Source organism: Entelurus aequoreus, linkage group LG11 (genome assembly GCF_033978785.1).
Source record: "Entelurus aequoreus isolate RoL-2023_Sb linkage group LG11, RoL_Eaeq_v1.1, whole genome shotgun sequence".
NCBI lineage: Eukaryota > Metazoa > Chordata > Actinopteri > Syngnathiformes > Syngnathidae > Entelurus > Entelurus aequoreus.
Genome location: NC_084741.1, coordinates 44,108,692 through 44,132,467, shown reverse-complemented (window position 1 = coordinate 44,132,467; position 23,776 = coordinate 44,108,692). Strand labels below are relative to the sequence as shown.

General features: G+C 37.6%; 1 protein-coding gene across 1 annotated transcript in view; it reads right to left on the bottom strand.

The window, feature by feature from the left end:
- Positions 1-23,776, bottom strand: part of LOC133660170 (transmembrane protein 65-like) — a 112,683-nt gene that overhangs the window by 9,343 nt on the left and 79,564 nt on the right. The window contains exon 6 of the mRNA XM_062063397.1: positions 17,253-17,295. Within this exon, the coding sequence (XP_061919381.1) occupies positions 17,253-17,295 (43 nt within the window). The remainder of the gene's footprint in view (positions 1-17,252; positions 17,296-23,776) is intronic.

Sequence of the window (23,776 nt, the reverse complement as noted above, 5' to 3'; positions counted from 1 at the left end):
CCTTGCATTCAAAGTAGAGATGTCCGATAATGGCTTTTTTACCGATATCCGATATTGTCCAACTCTTAATTACCGATACCGATATCAACCGATACCGATATATACAGTCGTGGAATTAACACATTATTATGCCTAATTTTGTTGTGATGCATGAAACAATGTAACAAGGTTCTCCAAAATAAATCAACTCAAGTTATGGAAAAAAATGCCAACTTGGCACTGCCATATTTATTATTGAAGTCACAAAGTGCATTATTTTTTTTAACATGCCTCAAAACAGCAACTTGGAATTTGGGATGTGCTCTCCCTGAGAGAGCATGAGGAGGTTGAGTTGGGCGGGGTTGAGGTGGGGGGGTGTAGGGGGTAGCGGGGGTGTATATTGTAGCGACCCGGAAGAGTTAGTGCTGCAAGGGGTTCTGGGTATTTGTTCTGTTGTGTCACGGTGCGGATGTTCTCCCGAAATGTGTTTGTCATTCTTGTTTGGTGTGGGTTCACAGTGTGGCGCATATTTAGACTTAGACTTACTTTTTATTGTCATTCAAATTTGAACTTTACAGTACAGATAAAAATGAAATTTTGTTACATAAGCTCATAGTAGTGCAGGATAAAAAAGCAATAAGGTGCATATATAAATAAATAAATATATATATAAGATAAATAAATATGTATAAATATATATAAATAAATAAATAGATTACTGCACAGATAAATATATTGCACTTTTTCACATGCTTCTACTTTTATGGGTGTATGTTATATTGTCTTTATTATTCCAGCGAGTTTATATATACATATATATATATATATATATATATATATATATATATATATATATATATATATATATATATATATATATATATATATATATATATATATATATATATATATATATATATATATATATATATATATAAGTAAAATAAATAAATAAAAAAAAATAAATAAATAAAAAAATAAATATATATATTTGTAACAGTGTTAAAGTTGTTTATACGTCCACCCTCAGTGTGACATGTATGGCTGTTGAACAAGTATGCCTTGCATTAACATGTGTGTGTGTGAAAAGCCGTAGATATTATGTGACTGGGCCAGCACGCAAAGGAAATGCCTTTAAGGTTTATTGGCGCTCTGTACTTCTCCCTACGTCCATGTACACAGCGGCGTTTTAAAAAGTCATATATTTTACTTTTTGAAATCGATACCGATAATCATGAAACAGAGTTAGGTTTAATGTTTTAACTTATTTCTACAGTTAAGGCTAGCACCGTGCATCAGCTTGTGAGTTAATGAATTTGCTATCAATGTTAGTATCAACACTATGTTTGCGTGGTATAGACGATACACAATATAAATTGGCTGGCAATAGAGCTATCAGTATATCGTGATAATGCATGTTGATGACACCTTCAAACCGTGTCCCACTAATTTGACAGCAACAAGCGAACGAACACTTCCTCAACGCAATGTAACATTCCAATGTCTCAAAAGCCACTTCTAAGTCAGCAGTCATTGCCTGCATGGCGGCAAATAAATTAAGTTTCTTACATGTATCGTTATCACTGGAGGACGAGGAATAGCTAAACATGTGACACTACACATGTGCTAACCGCTAAAGTAGAGCTCTTGAACGTAAACAAAAGGTGTGCGGATTAGTACAAATAGTGACAGTAATGAGAAGTGTATTTTCAGTGTATGGTTGATACTGCTGTGGTTAGATTGATATTAAAAAAAAAAAAATCTTGTCTTTTTTGTTATTGTTTACAAACTCAGGAAATAAGTCCTGGATACAGAAGGACTTCAAAGGCAAGAACCAACATATGTTGAAGAGGTTCATTTAGCCTACTGATGTGTATTTATAAATGGTTGATTTATATAGGCTAGTAAGGTAAAGTTTTGTACCTGACAAGTTTCGGCTACCTTGTTAGGTACAAAACTTTACCTTACTAGCCTATATAAATCAACCATTTATAAATAAAAACAACCAAAATATTGAAATCAGAGGCAATTTCACGCAATGGTATGGCCAATACTGTCCCTGTAACCATTGTCGTAACTTCCATAGAAGACACCGAGATTATGTCCTCTGTATTTTTTTTAAGTGTCAAAAAGAAGATGATATGACTGACTGCTAATATACTTAGGTGTAGCACATCGTGTGCGCTGTACAGCATCATGCGGTAGATCATCATCTCTCAATATACAATCTTTGGTCTTGAACAATCCGCTACAACTCCGACAACGTAATGCAACGAAGTCCACTTTTACTTTAGATATCATCCGATCCAAAATGTGCTGTCAACATAATGTTAACATTAAATCATACTGACGTAACTAATGTTGGTTTCACATGAATGAAATTGAAGTGAAATGATGTCGGTATAATAACGTTGTCATGTGAGTCATGTGCCGCCCTGCCCTAAATGCAGAACACGCGCTCTGTGTGGGGGTTTGCGATCAAGGGGGGCTAAATACACACACACATACATACATATGTATTAGGGGTGTAACGGTACACAAAAATTTCGGTTCGGTACGTACCTCGGTTTAGAGGTCAAGGTTCGGTTCATTTTCGGTACAGTAAGAAAACAACAAAATATAAATTTTGGGGTTATTTATTTACCAAATTTGCAAAATCTTCCACCAAAAATATTTTTCTTAGTGGAATATTTGATGTGAAGTAATCAGAACCTTGGATAGGTCAATAATTCATAATAACATTGATGTTGATTCAATATTATGTTTTGAGCAATGACAGTTTGAAAGAAAAAAAAACAGCTTTGTTTTATTAGTCAACTTTGCAACTTTGTCTAAATTACATTTAAACTTTAAGCTTTTTTATTTCACTTTTGTTATGTTTTTGTTTATTTTAATAGTATTTTTAGAATGTGCCATGGGCCTTTAAAACATTAGCTGTGGGCCGCAAATGGCCTCCTGGGCACACTTTTGACACCCCTGCTATAGATAATAAAAAAAAAATCTGATAAATCTATTAATAAAAAGCAGAGCCTGGCGACGCATGCACGTTTATCCTAACTCTCTCGCTCTCTCTGTCTCTGCCCCTCCCTCACCAATGCTGCTGCGTGCACAATTTGTTTTGTTTTAACCCCTTCTTAACCCTGAACGTACATTCAAAATACACGCAACCCTAACTCAAAATGCCGGACATTACACCCCTAATATATATATATATATATATATATATATATATATATATATATATATATATATATATATATATATATATATATATATATATATATATATATATATATATACACACATTTACATACACTTGTGAAGGATGTAATGTCATGGCTGTCTTGAGTTTCCAATCATTTCTACAACTCTTATTTTTTTGTGATAGAATGATTGGAGCACATACTTGCTTGTCACAAAAAACATTCATGAAGTTTGGTTCTTTTATGAATTTATTATGGGTCTACTGAAATTGTGACAAACTCTGCTGGGTCAAAAGTATACATACGGCAAAAACATACATTATCAATTTTGGTGATGTAGAAAAGTTACAATCAAATCAAGTTAGCTTCATGGCATGGCCTCTTAACTTCATGTGAGTGATTATGATTGACGACACCTGTTGACTTCTCTGAGCCCATTTAAATGTGATGCAGTCATTAGACTTGGTTACAAACGCGACAATGGGAAAGTCAAAGGAACTCAGCACAGATCTGAAAAAACAAATCATTGACGTGAACAAGTCAGGAAAGTCATTTGGAGCCATTTCAAAGCAGCTTAAGGTCCCAGGAGCAACTGTGCAGACAATTGTTCTTAAGTATAAAGTGCATGGCACAGTTTTGTCACTGCCACGATCAGGAAGAAAACGCAAGCTATGACCTGCTGCTGAGAGAAAATTTGTCAGGATGATCAAGAGTCAACCGAGAACCACCAAAAAGCAGGTCTGCAATGAATTGGAAGCTGCTGGAACTAGGGATGATGTTTGATAAGGAATTATCAAGTTCGAGCCTATTATCAAATCCTCTTATCGAACCGATTCCTTATCGATTATCTTATCGAGTCCAGATAGGTTGTTGTATATGGAAAAAAACACACAATATTTGGTTTAACAAAAGCTCACTTTTATTATATAATAAATAAATAAATATTGACTGTTACCCACCTAAAAAAATAAAATAAAATAAATAAATATTGACTGTTGTTACCCAAAGTATATTAAGTGGGATTTTTCAGAGAAACAAATATATACAGTAACACAAAAACAACCTGTCTCTGTGATCACTATAGGTGTATAAATAATAATATAGTGTTAAATAAAATCAGTCCCTTGGGCACAAAACTGAAAATAATACAGCTCTCCAAAAAGTGCACTTCTGCTGCTATTTGACATAACTGTTTGTTATGATGCTTTGACATTTTTGCACTTTATTTCTTTATTGAAAGAAAATTCTATGAAGAGAAAAGTTCTTTGCAAATGTGGTTACAATGCTAAAAAATGAAAAGTTAAAGCTAAAAAAAGAAATACACTTTATTGAGTTAACATTATTTCTTTATGGGGGGGAAATGTTATGAGCTAGAGAATATAACAACTACACTACCCAGCATGCAACGGGAGTTACGAGCATGCGCGGTAGCCCCGAAAAGTGTTGCATGTTGCCACGCTGTGAAAGTAAACGTCAAGAACTCAGCCAACACGCCTCGTCTGCATTATTTATAATTAGACAAACAACACATCTACAGTTTTTTTGTTTACAAGGAAAGAAAAACAAAAGTTAAAAAAGGGAGATGTGTTGTATATATATGTATGTGCTGCGGTTGTTTTAAGAACGTTGCGACAGCTGCCGTAAAGGAGGTGCGTTGCTAGCCTGGTTGCTATGTTTCCGGTTGGTCGTAAAAGTGTTCGTCATGTGTTTTACCCTGCTAAAATCTCTCAGTAAAGTTATTTGATGGATTATAGCTTTTGTTTTGAACTTTATTACACCTTGGAGCGCTTTTTCCCGTCCATTGTTTTCCTGCTTTCTCTATCTGCGCCTAATGACTGAGCTACATGACGTCATTTATTGTGATGTCCCACAGAGCATTTCTGGTCGGGACGGTATTCGAATAAAGAATCAACTCTTTTCCTTTACTATAGTGGTCTCGATAACGGGTAACGGTTCTCACAAAGGGATTCGAGTCCGAGGACTCGGTTCTTTTCTTATCAAACAACCGGGAAAACCGGTTTCGAGTATCATCCCTAGCTGGAACACAGGTGTCAGTGTCAACAGTCAAGCGTGTTTTGCATCGCCATGGACTGAGAGGCTGCCATGGAAGAAGGAAGCCCTTGCTCCAGAAGCGACACCTTAAGGCTTGTTTAAAGTTTGCTGCTGATCACATGGACAAAGATAAGACCTTCTGGAGGAAAGTTCTGTGGTCCGATCAAACAAAAATTGATCTGTTTGGCCACAATACTCAGCAATATGTTTGGAGGAGAAAAGGTGAGGCCTTTAATCCCAGGAACACCACACCTACCGTCATGCATGGTGGTGGTAGTATTATGCTCTTGGCCTGCCAATGGAACTGGTACTTTACAGGGAGTAAATGGGACAATGAAAAAGGAGGATTACCTCCAAATTCTTCAGGACAACCTAAAATCATCAGCCCGGAGGTCGGGTCCTGGGCGCAGTTGGGTGTTCCAACAGGACAATGACCCCAAACACAGGCTAAATCAGGCTAGAATTAAGGTTTTAGAATGGCCTTCCCAAAGTCCTGACTTAAACCCAGGGCCGGCCCGTGGCATAGGCCGTATAGGCAAATGCTAAGGGCGCCGTCCATCAGGGGGCGCCACGCCAGTGCCACAAATGTTGGAGGGGAAAAAAAAAAAAAAAAAGTTCTATTATTTCTAAATACAAAAAATAATCCCACGTTAATTAAAATGCAAAGTAAAGCCTATTTAATAGAAATATTATTTGTTACAACATTAGGGCCCCCCCATCCCCCCGCACGGTGCGTCCCCTCCCTTCCCGTATCATGACTCTTACCACATCAAAAAATCAACACAAGATGTCGTAACGGCCAAAACTGTCAGGTGCCCAGGGAAGACAAAAGAGAAAAGAAGAGGAGGAGAAACGAGAAAAAGACAGAGGTAGCAGGTAGGTAACGTTAGCCTACATGAAATTATTTGTCTGTTACAGAATGTGATAGTAACCTGGCTTTTTAGCATTAAGCTAATGTTACATGATTCGGCAATTGCTAATCAATAAGTAGCTAGTTCTGTTTTAACGTCGGGTTAATATTGTGGAGGGGGCTAAATTGTTATGGAAAATAATAATGTAACGTTAGGTAATTACAGTACTCCCACCTTACATTCCTCAGGGACATTTGTATTAGATCTTTTAAGCAGCTGTTTTTTGTTTACATTGTTATTGCCTTCTGGTTAGCTAATGTTTGCCCTGCAGGTAATAGTCACTTTTCCACCCCTTTATATATTAGGTATAGCTGTAAGCCTAGTTGTTAAAGTGCACATCAATAATGTTAATTAAGCAATATCACATGAGAGGGAATGCTGTTTTTTAATTTGAGCACTGCTGTGATTCGGTTAAAGATAATCATAACATTCTCATAATAAGTTAATTTGCTTTCTTTAAGTAAAAAAAAAGTCAAAGACAAAGCTATTCGGTTTCTTGTGAGTATATACACTAAAATCTTGCCTAGGGCGCCAGATTGGTTAGGGCCAGGCCTGCTTAAACCCTATTGAGAACATGTGGACAATGCTGAAGCCATGTGAGAAAACCAACAATTTTAGCTGAACTGCAACAATTTTGTCAAGAGGAGTGGTCAAAAATTCAACCAGAAAAAGCTTGCTAGAAGCTTGTGGATGGCTACCAAAAGAGCCTTATTGCAGTGAAACTTGCCAAGGGACATGCAACCAAATATTAACATTGCTGTATGTATACTTTTTACCCAGCAGAATTGGTCACGTTTTCAGTGGACCCACAATAAATTCATAAAAGAACCAAACTTCATGAATGTTTTTTGTGACAAACAAGTATGTGCTCCAATCACTATATCACAAAAAAATAAGAATTGTAGAAATGATTGGAAACTCAAGACAGCCATGACATTATGTTCTTTACAAGTGTATGTAAACTATATACTTGCATACATAATAATGGAATCTCCTGCAACAGATTAGTATTCCATTATTATTATAACGGGGACACACACACACACACACACACACACACACACACACACACACACACACACACACACACACACACACACACACACACACACACACACACACACACACACACACACACACACACACACACACACACACACAGTTGACACAGAAGTAGATCTTGCTTTGGTTTTTTGGCTGAGACCAGGGATCTTGGGTTTGAAAGGTTGTTGTCAGCTGGCTTTGAAAGGTTGGTGACCACTGCACTAGCACAAATGCACCACCAAAATCAATGAATTGCGCTTTTCATTAGGTTGGAAACGGTTTTGAAATAATTCCAGCGATTTGGGGTATAGAGAATGTGCCAAGTGCAACACAGCAAAGTCGGCCACATTGGAATGAAAGGCTGGATGCTAATAAATGCAAATGTTTGACTCCAAGGAAAGGTTTGGCTATTTGTCAGTTGATCTTCATTTGAAGAGGGTTCCCAACAGGCCTGCATAATTAATCAGTGTGCACAATATTCATGTATGTTTTGAAATATGTGCAGGAGGTGCAATTAAAGATTGGCCCTCTTTTGCTCCTCCTCACTTAAAATGCACCTTTTTGTCCTGGGTTATGAACCATGGAGTGTGACACCGCTGATTCACTGCAGACGCTCAGTCACCTTGAAAAACACCTCTCTCATGTCTGACCTGATCTCGCCTCACCTTGATAAATCACTCCTAAAGGTTTCGAAAGTGGGAAAGACACAAGCGGACACAAACACACAAGAAGGTGTGTGTGTGTGTGTGTGTGTGTGCCACAACAATGTGAGTCATGCATCATAACACATCCTCATTGACTAGTGTTCTGCATGCTGCTAGGTACAATACATGATACACAACAACACAGTGTGATTATACTGATGACTCCATTACAACAGGCTATCATTATCATCATCATAGTCTGTTTGATAGGCAGTTAGAACTCTTGCAGTCATTTTAATGTGCTCCAACACTTAATTACGCTCAACAATCAACACATAATGATGAATTATTTCAAATGCCGACTAACTTTCTTTACGTGTTGAAAAATTACAAAACAATTATGCACTCCCACACATTATGCAAAGAAAGAAGAGAATGCGCATCACTTTTTTGTTGATGTTCTGCTTCTATAAAGGACTTTTTTTCAAAGCGGTAATATTGTTATTTCATGCAAAACCACTTCCTACTTCAGCTTACACTGCAAAAACTGGAACCCAAGCATTACAGAGCATTCCACGGAAACTGGGCAATTTGTTTTACTCCCTCAGTATAAAATCACATTTCTGCTTTTTTTAAACTTTAAATCTGGTAATTCACATTTTGAGTTAAAAATGGTTTATTTATGTTACTACTTGCTCAACGTTATCACATACCTTTTATTGTAAATCATCTAAATTTATGTTGTATTTGTCACATTCTTATGTTGCCGTTGTTGGTTTGGATCCCAGGATGCAGAGCAAGGAAGGCAAAGTAAAGGCAAAACGGCTATATAATTTAATTCAAAACACATGTAGTGTAGCATGGAAGTGCGCAAAAGACAAACACTTTGGAGGTACAAAGCAAAATGATCCAGCAACAAGTGAAACTACTGTATGTAGGCTAGATTAACTGATGGAAAACAGGTGTGCTAGCCTGAAACATCTTTGGGAAACTCGATCCGATTCTAGAGGTGGCAATTCGATTCAGAATTGATTCTCAATTCAACATGATTTTCGATTCAAACCTGTATATCTCGCAATGCATTATTTGGTTTAATAATTACAACATATTTTCAAAACAGGTTACAAAACCTCCTTTTAGTTGCTAAGTTATGATGTATACGCACAGCAAGTAAGCATGAAGATGGCCTTTTTTTTTTTTTTTTTAAGACAAGAGTGAATTTTTTTAAATTTTTTTTTATTATGACTCAATTTAGAAATGGAACAAAGAATTGTGATTTGGATGGGAACTTTTTTGGAGCACCTATATTGTCTACCCATTCTATTGTTTTCTTATTATATTCTATCGCCTTTTTATAGTTGGTATTGTTTATCGTGTTTCATTTTTTTTTTTTTTTTATTGTGTTTTGAGGGTGCTCTTTTTATCTTTTTTTCTCGTAACTGAGCTATTGTGATTAAACATTTTCCCTTGCGGGTCCATAAATCTAGTCTCAGCTTAAGTCTAAGTATTGACCAATCTCGAACAACTTCATTTCTAAACAAAGTTCCAAGAGGAAAATTACTCACAAGAGTAACTAACATGGCATTTATGCTCATAGCATGTTGACTGGAGGTGTAACAATTAACCGATTGGTTGTCTTTTAAAAAGATGTGAGTTCATTGTTACACAGGTCCTTAGATCTATCCGAATATGAAACAAACCCAGGGGATTGTCCGATTACAAAGTTATGAATCAATAAAAAAAGAATGATAGAGTCAACTTGTGCTAATAGTGAACATTGTATATCAAGTCTGTTTTCATTTTAAGGGGCTTACAAAGTGCTTCAAGCACGATGTGTTACAGTAATGCCACATCAATGTGGAATGCGCTCCCAACAGGTATAAAAGAAAGGGCATCTCTATCCTCCTTCAAAACTGCACTAAAAGTTCACCTCCAGGCAGCTACAACCCTAAACTAACACTCTCCCCGGATTGCTAATAATCAAATGTAAACAATCAAATGCAGATACTTTTTCTTATGCCTTCTGATCTCTCTCTCTCTCTCTCTCTCTCTCTCTCTCTCTCTCTGTCCACTACTTACTGTCCATATCCTACCCCCCACCCCCTCCACACCCCTGATTGTAAATAATGTAAATAATTCAATGTGATTATCTTGTGTGATGACTGTATTATGATGATAGTATATATGATAGTATATATCTGTATCATGAATCAATTTAAGTGGACCCCGACTTAAACAAGTTGAAAAACGTATTCGGGTGTTACCATTTAGTGGTCAATTGTACAGAATATGTACTTCACTGTGCAACCTACTAATAAAAGTCTCAATCAATCAATCAATAATACACACAATAGCTTAGTAATATTTGTCAGCTGGTCATTTGTAAAGTATATTTATTGTAATATAAAGAGTGCCACAATTATAAAACTGACCTAAGATAATTTATAATTAGGAATGTCAGAATTACAGAGTTAACTCGTGTGATTAATCACAAAAAATATTGCATTCACCATAAACACAATTAGATTAATCATGCAATTTATCATGTCCGTTAAAGCTCTTTGACCGTAATCGCCATACGGTCAGTGATCAGATCAATGCATACTTCTGTATAAACATGTGTGAGGACTGGTGTGCTCACTGGCAAATTTCACTAAAAAATACATCCTGAAAGAACTTGAGATAGAAATGTTACCAAGTTTTGTGCAAAATGAATGACATGCTTTTAAGTAAAACTTTAGAAAATGTTCCTGGAGGACATTCTGACAATAACATTGCATTTGTGTACAAATATTGGAGTCTTTTCTTAAGCAATTGTTTTATTCATGCAAGAGAGTAATCACCTGTAATTAATCATGATTACCAAACCCAAATTCCAAAAAATGTAATTAATCTGATTTAAAACATGTCGTGGTTGAAGTGTCCGCCAAAGATCGGTAGGTTGTGAGTTCAAACCCCGGCCGAGTCATACCAAAGACTATAAAAATGGGACCCATTACCTCCCTGCTTGGCACTCAGCATAAAGGGTTGTATTTGGGGGTTAAATCACCAAAAATGATTCCCGGGCGCGGCCACCGCTGCTGCCCACTACTCCCCTCACCTCCCAGGGGTTGATCAAGGGTGATGGGTCAAATGCAGAGAATAATTTCGCCACACCTAGTGTGTGTGTGACAATCATTTGTACTTTAACTTCATTTGACAGCCCTGTTTATAATGTAACAGGAGGGATTTCTTTAAACAAGAAACTGTACCAGATGACACAATATTGCATCAAAGGAAATTTATTGTTTCTAAATGGTATTGTTCTTCATGTATTCAGACACATATCGGTCGTCTCATCTTGGAGAGATGCACACCTCTAATTTTGGCACAAAACACATTAAGTTCTGACGATCTTGAACCACAAGATGCAGAGACAGGAGATGGCGTGCACGTAGGAGTATATTTAATATTTAAAACAGGGTAGGAACAGTGCAGCTGGGAATTGCACAAGAAACATTCAGTAAATACAATTACAAGCGAAACAACAAGCACTAAGCTACTGCAAGCAAAACAACAGAATGCATGGAAGCAAGACTGTGTGGTCACTGGTCACAAACAATGATCCGACAGCATGTGCAGGGCAGGCTGGTATATAAAGAAGCCTGATTGGCAGCCAGGCACAGGTGTGCCCGGATTGCAAATTAGGGACAGGTGAGGGAGACAGTGCTCAGGCCAGAGAAGTGGCGCAGCCAAGTGCAACTACAATAGAAGTACTAGAAAGGAAATAAACACAGAAATAAGGAACTATAAAAAATAAAGTCGGGCTTGACGTGACACATTATAATGATCCAACCAAAATTGTATATACATTTTTTATTTATTTAGGTAACAGGACTGCTGAAATTTTATTCCGCAGTCACAGTTAAAATTCCATTGAGTATGCAGAAAATAAATAAGTGAACATACTTTCTGCTTTCCAATGGCCTCCTGCAGCGAATTTGAATGATGCATCTTGCTGGGGACCATGTGACTTATGGATTATTCCACATTATTCAGAGGGGGTTATGTGTGTTAACGTAACAGGACTGAATAAAAACCCAGGTGCACGACTAAAGTTTGAATTATTTTTTTAGCTCAGTGGTTTTTTTCCCAGATTTTTTTAAAGAAAATAAACTTGGAGTAAAGTTGGGATAAGGAGTGCTACGCATGTAAAAAATAAACATTTCTGAAGGATTTTGGTTATTTTGAGTTCATATGGAGTCTACTGACAAACTTAAGTTAGAACTATACACTACTTTGTATTAAAAATGGCAACAGCGGAGGATGCATGTGCATGTGCGAGCCAGTCTGCAGACTACAATGGCGGACTCGCACAAAGCTGTTTGGGTAAACCTCTACCATATATGGAGATATCCGCTGACGTCACACACACTGGGAAAAATATTACAAATTTGGAAAATTCCAAATAAATATGTCGGCCATGCCTCCATGTTTTGATTTCACATTTTTGGGACTTGCAGATCCCAAATACACAAAAACAGGTACCAATAGGTAAAATAAAAGTTGGTTTTGCATTGTACGTCCCATCCATCCATTTTCTACCGCTTATTCCCTTCGGGGTCGCGGGGGGCGCTGGACCCTATCTCAGCTACAATCGGGCAGAAGGCGGGGTACACCCTGGACAAGTCACCACCTCATCGCAGGGCCAACACAGATAGACAGACAACATTCACACTCACATTCACACACTAGGGCCAATTTAGTGTTGCCAATCAACCTATCCCCAGGTGCATGTCTTTGGTGGTGGGAGGAAGCCGGAGTACCCACAGGGAACCCACGCAGTCACGGGGAGAACATGCAAACTCCACACAGAAAGATCCCGAGGCCGGGATTGAACTCACGCCTACTCAGGACCTTCGTATTGTGAGGCAGACGCACTAACCCCTCTGCCACCGTGCTGCCCTCATTGTACGTCCCATTTAACTCATATTAATCACATTTTTACATTTTGATTAATCATGAATAAAAAAAACCCTCAATATCCATACACTCAATATTACTCACTTTCATGATTTGAAATAACAAAAAAAGAGCTCAACATTTAGACACAAAAGCAATTTTATTGTCAGACTGTCATACAGGAAATTTTTGTTCTACTTGGATGCATGTCATTTATTTGCTCAAAGCTTGCTAACAGTTTTGTCAGGGCCTGCCAGGTCAGGTAAAACTTGGTTTGGTGTTGTTTCTGTGTTGGGTGTTTTGTTCCTTATTTCAGTTCTACTTCCTGTTTTGTCCTGCAGTAACTTTCCTGCCCTGTCTCTGAGTGTACACACCTGCCTCTGATTAGTGATCAAGATCTGATCATGTGGAATTCAATGGGACCATGCTCGTGTCTGCAACGATCACTTTATAAAAATGTATGTTTGAACATTTGATTTGTTTGAGAAACTTTCTGCGATGCAATCAAGTTTATTCTCTACTATATTAGTAGTGTTTGAGAGCAAAACTAGACATAAAGAAAAGACCAGAGATCAGTTTGTGTTCTTGTGTGGTTGCTATGCTTATATATAACTATGAAGACCTGCTTGTGCAAAAAAATATTAAGTCCTAGTAATAAATATTGTGATATATGGTCCAATCCACTGTATTTTTTTGTTGTCGATTTTCATAACAGAAACATAGTTGTTGTTGTGCAGGAAAGCCAAGTGCTTTATTCGACACAGATGACCACATTATAGCGTCTTTGGTGATATTTTTTTGAATCAAGAAAATATCCTTAATAACTAGATGAATAAATCTATCGTAGGTTCAAAAGCATATACTGCATCTTAATATTGTTTGCAAACATTGCTGAACAACAGACATATATAGCTAAATAATGAGACAAAATATGAACTTCATACGGTAAAAGCAACTGCAGACATGAATTGTAAATGAGACTAATATTTGTAGCAGGAAATCAACTGCAAACAAACTTATAATTTTTCATGAGCGTCATGATCACAGCAGCATGGCACTTGTTATGTCAATCAAATATGTTACATAGCGATGCACGAATAACTCAAACATTGTCTTTCACCAATTAATGCTGAATTTGTGGACCCCTCCATATGTGGGCTCTGTACCGAGGATGTCGTTGTGGCTTGTACAGCCCTTTGAGACACTTGTGATTTAGGGCTATATAAATAAACATTGATTGATTGATTGATTGATATGTAAAGACATGATGTGCCTCCAATATTTTCTCTAAATCCATGTTAGTGTCAAGTGAAGTGAGGTGGTAGCAAGCAGTAATGTCTTGGTGATGATGAATGGTTGAAATCTTTCAAAAATATTTTTTCTTAAGAGTGTATAAATCCACGGCATCCCATTTTATATATTTGTTTCATGTTGCTTATATATTTGCCTTTAAAGCTTTCAAAATAGGGCCAAATCTGCACTGATGCAGGTAAATAAACAGTAGCCTAAAGGGGCTCTAAACCATTGCCTGAAATCCGGAAGTGCATTAAGGTCACGTGATTGCAAGCCAGCAGTGTTGGCCTAAAAAAATCTGTCTTTTTTAAAAAACATTTATTTTTAAAAGTGTATTTAAAAAAAAAAATCACAGAATGTGATCATTTTAATAAAAGAAAGTAGAGCAACCCCAACTCCAACCCAATCCCAGCTTTATAATACTTTAGATAGAAAACTTACAAAGCAATTGAGAAGACATACAAATATAATTTTTATTACAATCAAATACAAAATAGTCTCTCTCTTTTTAATGAAATAACATTAGAGGAATTATTAAGGTGTGTAGGTGGGATAAAACAAACAAATGTTTAGTTGACCCACTTCCTGTGAAACTTATCAAGGAGCTTTTTGTAGTATTAGGTCCATCAGTGCTAAATATTATAAACTTATCACTTTCCTCTGGCACTGTTCCCCTAACATTCAAAAAAGGGGTTATTCATCCTTTGCTCAAAAGACCTAACCTCGATCCTGACCTCATGGTAAACTACCGGCCGGTGTCCCACCTTCCGTTTATTTCGAAAATCCTCGAAAAAATTGTTGCACAGCAGCTAAATGAACACATAGTGTCTAACAATCTCTGTGAACCTTTTCAATTCGGTTTCAGGGCAAATCACTCTATGGAGACAGCCCTCGCAAAAATGACTTAATGATCTATTGCTAACGATGGATTCTGATGCATCATCTATGTTGTTGCTTCTTGATCGTAGCGCTGCTTTCGATACGTCGATCATAATATTTTATTGGAGCGTATAAAAACACGTATTGGTATGTCAGACTTAGCCTTGTCTTGGTTTAACTCTTATCTTACTGACAGGATGCAGTGTGTCTCCCATAACAATGTGACCTCGGACTATGTTAAGGTAACGTGTGGAGTTCCCCAGGGTTCGGTTCTTGGCCCTGCACTCTTTAGTATGTACATGCTGCCGCTAGGCAACATCATACGCAAATACGGTGTTAGCTTTCACTGTTATGCTGATGACACTCAACTCTACATGCCCCTAAAGCTGACCAACACGCCGGATTGTAGTCAGCTGGAGGCGTGTCTTAATGAAATTAAACAATGGATGTCCGCTAACTTTTTGCAACTCAACGCCAAGAAAACGGAACTGCTGATTATCGGTCCTGCTAGACACCGACATCTATTTAATAATACCACCTTTCATCTTTCATATCTGCAATCTTTCATCTCCGTAATATCGCTAAAATTCGTTCCATTTTGTCCACTAGCGACGCTGAGATCATTATTCATGTGTTCGTTACGTCTCGTCTCGATTACTGTAATGTATTATTTTCGGGTCTCCCTATGTCTAGCATTAAAAGATTACGGTTGGTACAAAATGCGGCTGCTAGACTTTTGACAAGAACAAGAAAGTTTGATCATATTACGCCTATACTGGCTCACCTGCACTGGCTTCCTGTGCACCTAAGATGTGACTTTAAGGTTTTACTACTTACGTATAAAATACTACACGGTCTAGCTCCAGCCTATCTTGCCAATTTTATTGTACCATATGTCCCGGCAAGAAATCTGCGTTCAAAGAACTCCGGCTTCTTAGTGATTCCCAGAGCCCAAAAAAAATCTGCGGGCTATAGAGCGTTTTCTATTCGGGCTCCAGTACCCTGGAATGCCCTCCGGGTAACAGTTAGAGATGCTACCTCAGTAGAAGCATTTAAGTCCCATCTTAAAACTCATTTGTATACTCTAGTCTGCCATTTATTTTATTTTCTCCTCTGCCCCACACTCTCTTGTAGAGAGGGGGGGGGGGGGGGGGGGCACAGGTCCGGTGGCCATGGATGAAGTGCTGGCTGTCCAGAGTTGGGACCCGGGGTGGACCGCTCGCCTGTGCATCGGTTGGGGACATCTCTGCGCTGCTGACTCGTCTCCGCTCGGGATGGTTTCCTGCTGGCCCCACTATGGACTGGACTCTCACTATTATGTTAGATCCACTATGGACTGGACTCTCACTAATATGTTGGATCCACTACGGACTGGACTTTCACAATATTATGTCAGACCCACTCGACATCCATTGCTTTCGGTCTCCCCTAGAGGGGGGGGGGGGGGGGTTTACCCACATATGCGATCCTCTCCAAGGTTTCTCATAGTCATTCACATCGACGTCCCACTGGGGTGAGTTTTCCTTGCCCTTATGTGGGCTCTGTACCGCGGATGTCGTTGTGGCTTGTGCAGCCCTTTGAGACACTTGTGATTTAGGGCTATATAAATAAACATTGATTGATTGACTGATTAAATATAATACAAAAAAATAAAAATAAAAATGTATAAAAGCAACAGTGTCAATAATAATAATGTCAATAAAGTTGTTTAAATGTATTTTTAATAAAAAAAACTGATTTTTATAATCAAAAAAATAAACATTTGATTTTTGAAGATTATGAATTGATTTAGAATCAGAATAAATAAAAATCGAGATTTGGATGTGAATCGACCCCTACTAATTTATATATATTTTATTTTCGGCACCCATTTGGTTGAATGGCCATTAAATATTTCTTGACTAACTATACAAGTATATTGTTTCCTACAATGATGTGAATTTGATTTGCAAATGGGGTGCAATGTATGGAAAACCATGTTCACGGAAATAATTATATTAATGTCAATATACACCATGTCATAACTAAATCTAAACTAAAGGCTGTTTGATTTTCTTGTACAGTGAAACATTGAGAAGTTGGGGGTTTCACAATGATACAATATATTATCCTTAATATTTCAGGTGTATTTGCCAAATAAAACAAAAAACTAATTATCACGTTGTTCTCTACTGTTAGTAATAAAAATGCATTTACCCTGCATACGCAAGAATGAGCCACAAATTTCAAGTCAGGTCACAGTGTGTGCAGCAGAAGTGTGTCTGCATGGGGGCGTGTGTGTATGTGTGCTGGTGTGAAACTCTTACCCGAGTCCTGCCAGATCAGACACCAAGTTGCCGAGAGCAGCAGCTGAGGGAGGAAGAGACCAGAGTGACATTTGAGTTTGAAGTTATTAGACTCAGATTTGCATGGATCACTGACTGGGAGGTACAATGATAACACACACGCACACTGGGTTTGTAAGAAGACCCAATCATCAGCATATTATAATGGTGGTAGTGCACCTACTTGATTTGAACTAATTCTCTCACTTACGTAACGCACATACCAATAATGAACATTTGAAATGACTAGTCCGACAATAGTTTTATAAGTCTAACAACACTTCAACATGGCAGTTTGTTGTTGTAGATTTTTGGATTGTACACCAGCACATGTTGCCAAACGAGCCACAGAGGATCCCAGCTAAGTGAAGTCAGTATGTGCTGAGATGAAATGTGACTGTGCTACCAGCTGGAAGGAAGCGTCACTATGCTATAAACTCCATGTTGGCTCCAAACATACACGTGAGCTTCTGCTAATCTCACAGGAGACCATGTAATGTTTCCACAAAATGACGATGAATTGACTGAAATGGATCCCAAGCTTTTCCTTCCATGCAGCCCACAACCACATCATGGAAACATTTACTTTTCAGTCCGCCTCCACATGTTGCTGGAAGTGCAGTCGCACTCTTGACAAAAATAGTCATCTTCTAGTGGAGGTGCACAAACTCATGAAAGGAGTGACGGATTCAAGAAAGGCTGAAGACATGCTTCAAATCATTTTACTTCCTCTTTTCATACACACAAATGTTACAGAATCATAAGAACACATGACACAATGACTAAGTGTCCATGTATTAAACTAGTCTGAGTTCTCAAATAATTTGGCTCTAAAAAAACATCCAACAACTAGAGGTGGGAATATTTGGGCACCTCACGATTCTATTACGATTCAGGAGCTACAATTCGATTAAAAATCAATTATTGATGCATCTTTTATGTATGTATTTTGATGCAGTTTTACATTTATGTTCGCTTTACTAAATACGCGTTTATATCTTGCAACTTAAAAAAACAGTGCATTTGTAATAACAAACAGTTTAATCAAATCCCACAATTATCAAATCAATGGAAATGTGTGCAAATCTGCATCATAAGAGCCCTATAATAAAAGAGCTGGTCGGATCGCTCGGCGAGGTGGTTTACTGCAGTCAGCCAAATTTTAGAACTGTCATTACTTTATTTACAATAAATAAATCGATTATTGACGTTTACTAATCGATTTTATAATCGTCCATGTCCAAATTACGATGCATTTAAAAATCGATTATTTCCCACACCTCTACCTACAACCCGTAGAAATACATTAATCTGATCATGTTTGTGCTTTTGAGAAACCAGACTAACGCACCGAGATTGTGCGATTGGAAACCAGATCTCTCGAGTGGGTGCATGCTGCCGGAGGGGACCCGTCGTATCTCAAAGCACAGGATATAACCCGGAAGCAGATACCATTCAATAAAAACATGAGCAACAATTGGCATGCGGAAGAGACTGTTTACTTAAAAGAAACTTAGATTTATTTAGGAAGATAGCTAAGGAAATGGAGAATGCAATCTTAATTTAGACACCGCAGCAGAATATGAGTGAGATGAAAGAGAATGAAGAATGTACTGTACATTAAAAGGCAAAGAATAGAGTGTACACAAACCTCTTCACTCTGCAATTATGCACTTCAAACTGATTAGAAATAATTTTGTATGCGACACAACTGGCAAGCTTGTCCAGAACAATAGCAACCTTGATCTGGACCAGTCTTTTGCTTTGGATTTAAAACTCCTATCAATCCACAGAGCCTTTTGAATGAACTCAGACATTAGAGAGGTAATATGTGTAATATGTGCCAATATTACAGTGGACATCAGGTGCAACGAGAGTTGCGCTGTTGACTTATAAGAAGCCTAAAATGCCTTGTTTAAGTGTGATATCATGGGTAACTGGGAAAACAATACGTTAATCTGCACTAAAAGTAAATAAGCGCCTCCATCATTGCGTATGACCAATAGTCATATTAGAGAGAGTGCATGGACACTTGGACTTCACATGTACAGTAGGTGTGGAAAAACAAAAAAAATAACAATTTGAGAAATCAGACTATTTTAGTGCATGGAAACGTAGTCAATGGGAGTGTTACTCAAGACTTAATATCAGTGTGTGTGCCATTGCAGTAGCAAGTTTGAGGTGGGCTTCCTCTGCAGCTTGTCAATAAAGAAAACCATTTTTTTCAAGCCTGCTATACACTTAGCAGTGCTGTCAAACTGAAAGTTGCCTGATTTTTCGGACTATTAGCCGCACCGGTATATAAGCCCATCCATCCATTTGCTACAGTTTGTCCCTTTCTGGTTAGCGGGGGTGCTGGAGCCTATCGCAGCTGCATTCGGGCTGTAGGCGGGGTACACCCTGGACAAGTCGCCACCTCATCGCAGGGCCAACACAGATAGACTGACAACATTTACACACTAGGACCAATTTAGTGTTGCCAATCAACCTATCCCCAGGTGCATGTCTTTGGAGGTGAGAGGAAGTCAGAGTACCTGGAGGGAACCAACGTAGTCACGGGGAGAACATGCAAACTCCACACAGAAAGACCCAAGCCCGGGCTCAAACCCAGGACCTTCTTATTGTGAGGCACACGCACTAACCCCTAATCCACTGTGTTGCCTTGGTATATAAGCCGCACCCAGTAAATTTTAGGAAAAAAAAAATACATATACAAAACCCAAAACCAGTGAAGTTGTGTGAATCGTAAATAAAAACAGAATACAATGATTTGCAAATCCTTTTCAACCTATATTCAATTGACTAGACTGCAAAGACAAGATACCTAACGTTCGAACTGGAAAACTTTGTTTTTTTGGCAAATATTAGCTCATTTGGAATTTGATGCCTACAACATGTTTTAAAAAAAACTTGCACAAGTGGTAAAAAGACTGAGAAAGTTAAAGAATGCTCATCAAACATCCCACAGGTGAACAGGCTAATTGGGAACAGGTAGGTGCCATGATTGGGTATAAAAGCAGCTTCCGTGAAATGCTCAGTCATTTACAAACAAGGATGGGGCGAGGGTCACCACTTTGTGAACAAAAGATGGGTTTTTAACATGTAAAGCGACTTTGGGTACTTATAAAAGCGCTATATAAATCCCAGGTATTATTATTATTATTATCATAAAAGCGTGAGCAAATTGTCGAACAGTTTAAGAACAACATTTTTTAACGAGCTATTGCAAGGAATTTAAGGATTTCACCATCTACGGTCCGTAATATCATCAAAAGGTTCAGAGAATCAACCTTCGATCCCTCAGGCGGTACTGCATCAAAAAGCGACATCAGTGTGTAAAGAATATCACCACATGGGCTCAGGAACACTTCAGAAAACCACTGCCAGTAACTACAGTTCGTCGCCACATCTGTAAGTGCAAGTTCAAAAACTGTAGTATGCAATTCAAAAGCCATTTATCAACAACACCCAGAAACGCTGCCGGCTTCGCTGGGCCCGAGCTCATCTAAGATGGACTGATGCAAAGTGGAAAAGTGTTCTTTGGTCTGACGAGTCCACATTTAAAATTGTTTTTGGAAACTGTTGACGTTGTGTCCTCCGGAACAAAGAGGAAAAGAACCATCCAGATTTTTATAGGCGCAAAGTTCAAAAGCCAGCATCTGTGATGGTATGGGAGTGTATTAGTGCCCAAGGCATGGGTAACTTGCAAAATAAAATTAAGTTTCCCAGTTCAAACATTAAATATCTTGTCTTTGCAGTATATTCAATTGAATATAAGTTGAAAAGGATTTGCAAATCATTGTATTCTGTTTTTATTTACGAAGTACACAACGTGCAAACTTAACTGGTTTTGGGTTTTGTATATTAGCTGCAGCAGACTATAAGCCACAGATATATACACGTTGGGAAATTAGATATTTACATAGAAATATTTTGTAAATGTTTATTTACATACCTAATTATTTACTAACAATGCCTGTAACACGGCAGTAAACGGCTGTTGAAACAAAACAGAAATAATTGATGTCTTTATTCATTCTTTATGAGCTGAGGTTTAAGATGTTTATCAGGATTCTTCTTCCTTGTACTTTGTAAACAATTTGAGTTTGGACAGTTTCTTAAAGGGGAACAGCACTTTTTTGATATCCATCCATCTATCTATCTATCTATCTATCTATCTATCTATCTATCTATCTATCTATCTATCTATCTATCTATCTATCTATCTATCTATCTATCTATCTACCTATCTATCTATCTATCACAGTCATTATAAGAGACAAGAACACACACGTCTTGTTTATATTAGGATTTTGAAGATAAAAAACGCTTGCGAGATGTGGCTAATGGGAGTCACCGTTGTAGCCTTCAAAATCCTCGAAATCAACTTCAAAACCCTCCATCAACGTTTTATATACACAATGCAAGTCTGTATATAACGTAGTAACAGACGTGTTCATCACAATATTTAATATGTACAATATTTACATTATTTTGGTCATCTTATGCATTACCGGAACCTTTTTCCTCAGCGCATTTATTTCCATTTTCAAAGCACCGCACTTCTGACTTCTGGCAACAAATGTGTGATCCTACTTCCGGGAAACAAACGTGAGTGTGTTTTCTAATCATGGCAAACTGGGTAACAGACAACGAAGACGACTCATTTTGGACAAATGAGGATTCACAACCTTATCTTTTTAGAGCTGAATATACGGAGGATGAACTGTTGCTTATAGAAGCAAACACAAGCAGAGGGTGAAACGTTGGAGCAGATACGTAAGCCGAGAGGGTGAGGTCAGCATGACAAAGATGTGGAACAAGCAGCCGACAGAAATGGATTGCTTACCCAAAGTCAACTTGAAAAAACTTCCCCTGCCAGGTGGACCAAATAGACAACTGTCCATCGAGTGAGTCACTAAAATATTGATCATGAAACATGCAGCACTTCCTCCCTGTTATTACAACTACATATAGTGTCAAGCTAGCTGTGTACAAACAAAACATGAAATGTGGGCTAATTATTTACAGATACTGTAATATGATTGTTCATGTTTTTCAGACAGTAGAGAACAGATTATTGCACTGTGTTGTGCATTACAAACTCAAAAGCCATTCAGCTCTTGCCGTGGCTAGCTTACGATGTTTTACTGCGCTAGAAAAAGAGTTTCTCAGTGTTCGCTCTTTCAATAACAATGTTGCTACAGCTTGGTTATTATACAGGTTACAGAACGTAAATGAAGTATTGTTGGCGATTTTTGGCATTTTTAAAGTGATTTAGAGGTAGAATAGATTGCTCCATTAACTGCATTGCCAGCCACCAAAAACAAACTTTTGCCTTCTTGTCTCTCATTAGGATTGTTAACGGTAGGCAAATTTCCACAAAAAGTGTAGTTCCTTTTTAGAGTGGATTATTTTAGTACATTGTTTAATTTCTTTGCTTAATCCATTCCATAGTTTAGCCGGATCATACCAACAATTATTTTGCTGTGACTTGAATGTAATGTACATTAATTATTTGCTCAAAACTTGGTAACAATTTTATCTAAAGTCATGTCAGTTTGTAGGTTCAATGCCCACAATTGAATAGCTTAATAGCTCAGACATTAATGTGTTTATATAACTTTGGATTGGGGAATGTTGATTAATTAATGGCGAAAGACGCTCTTGACTCTTGTTTTAATGTTAGCATTTTAAGCCAGTAAGCTGGCACTAGTCAGTCTGTGAGTTTATCAAAGTGCAGTTCAATCACGGATTTTCGATCATTTTAAATTAAAACATTAGGACTAACCGTCGAGAGTTTTACACAGTTATCATTAATGCCGTTTATTGTTACAAAACACAGGAAAACAACAAAAACAAGTCCAACCTGTCATGAGTGATCATGACACTTAAATAGGCAGAGACATCTTTACAAACATGGCTGATACGCTGCACTAGGGTTGTCCCGATACCAAAATGTATATCAATACTTGTCGATACTTTTCCAAATGAATGGAACTACGAACAAGTGACAATTTTGGCTTTATATTAACATAAAATCTCACAATACAATAAATATATGTTTCCTATTGCACTCAAAGAACAATTTTAGAAGGTTAAAATATAAACACATTGTTTTTCTTGTTGCATTCAAAGAACAATTTACAATTTCCATATTACATATTGCATATAATCTGCCATAATCAAGAATTAGATAAGAATATAATAAAAAAGGTTTATTAACATTATATTAAATGCTTCATGATTTATGGTTGCCAATCCAGGTCTGTGCTTTAAGACAAATACAGTTATTAGTAAGTACTAAAAACAAAACTATGGATAAATGGACCCAGATAAGCCATGTAGCAAGTAAAACACACATCTGTTAAAGATAAAACACAAATTGTAGCAATTTGTTACCAAATTCAGTCATTTTACTTGCACTAGTTGATGTTAGATGGGCGGTCCTAACTCCGCTAATATTTGGCATCAATCCAAGCAGCTGTCTACATATCTACATGTGC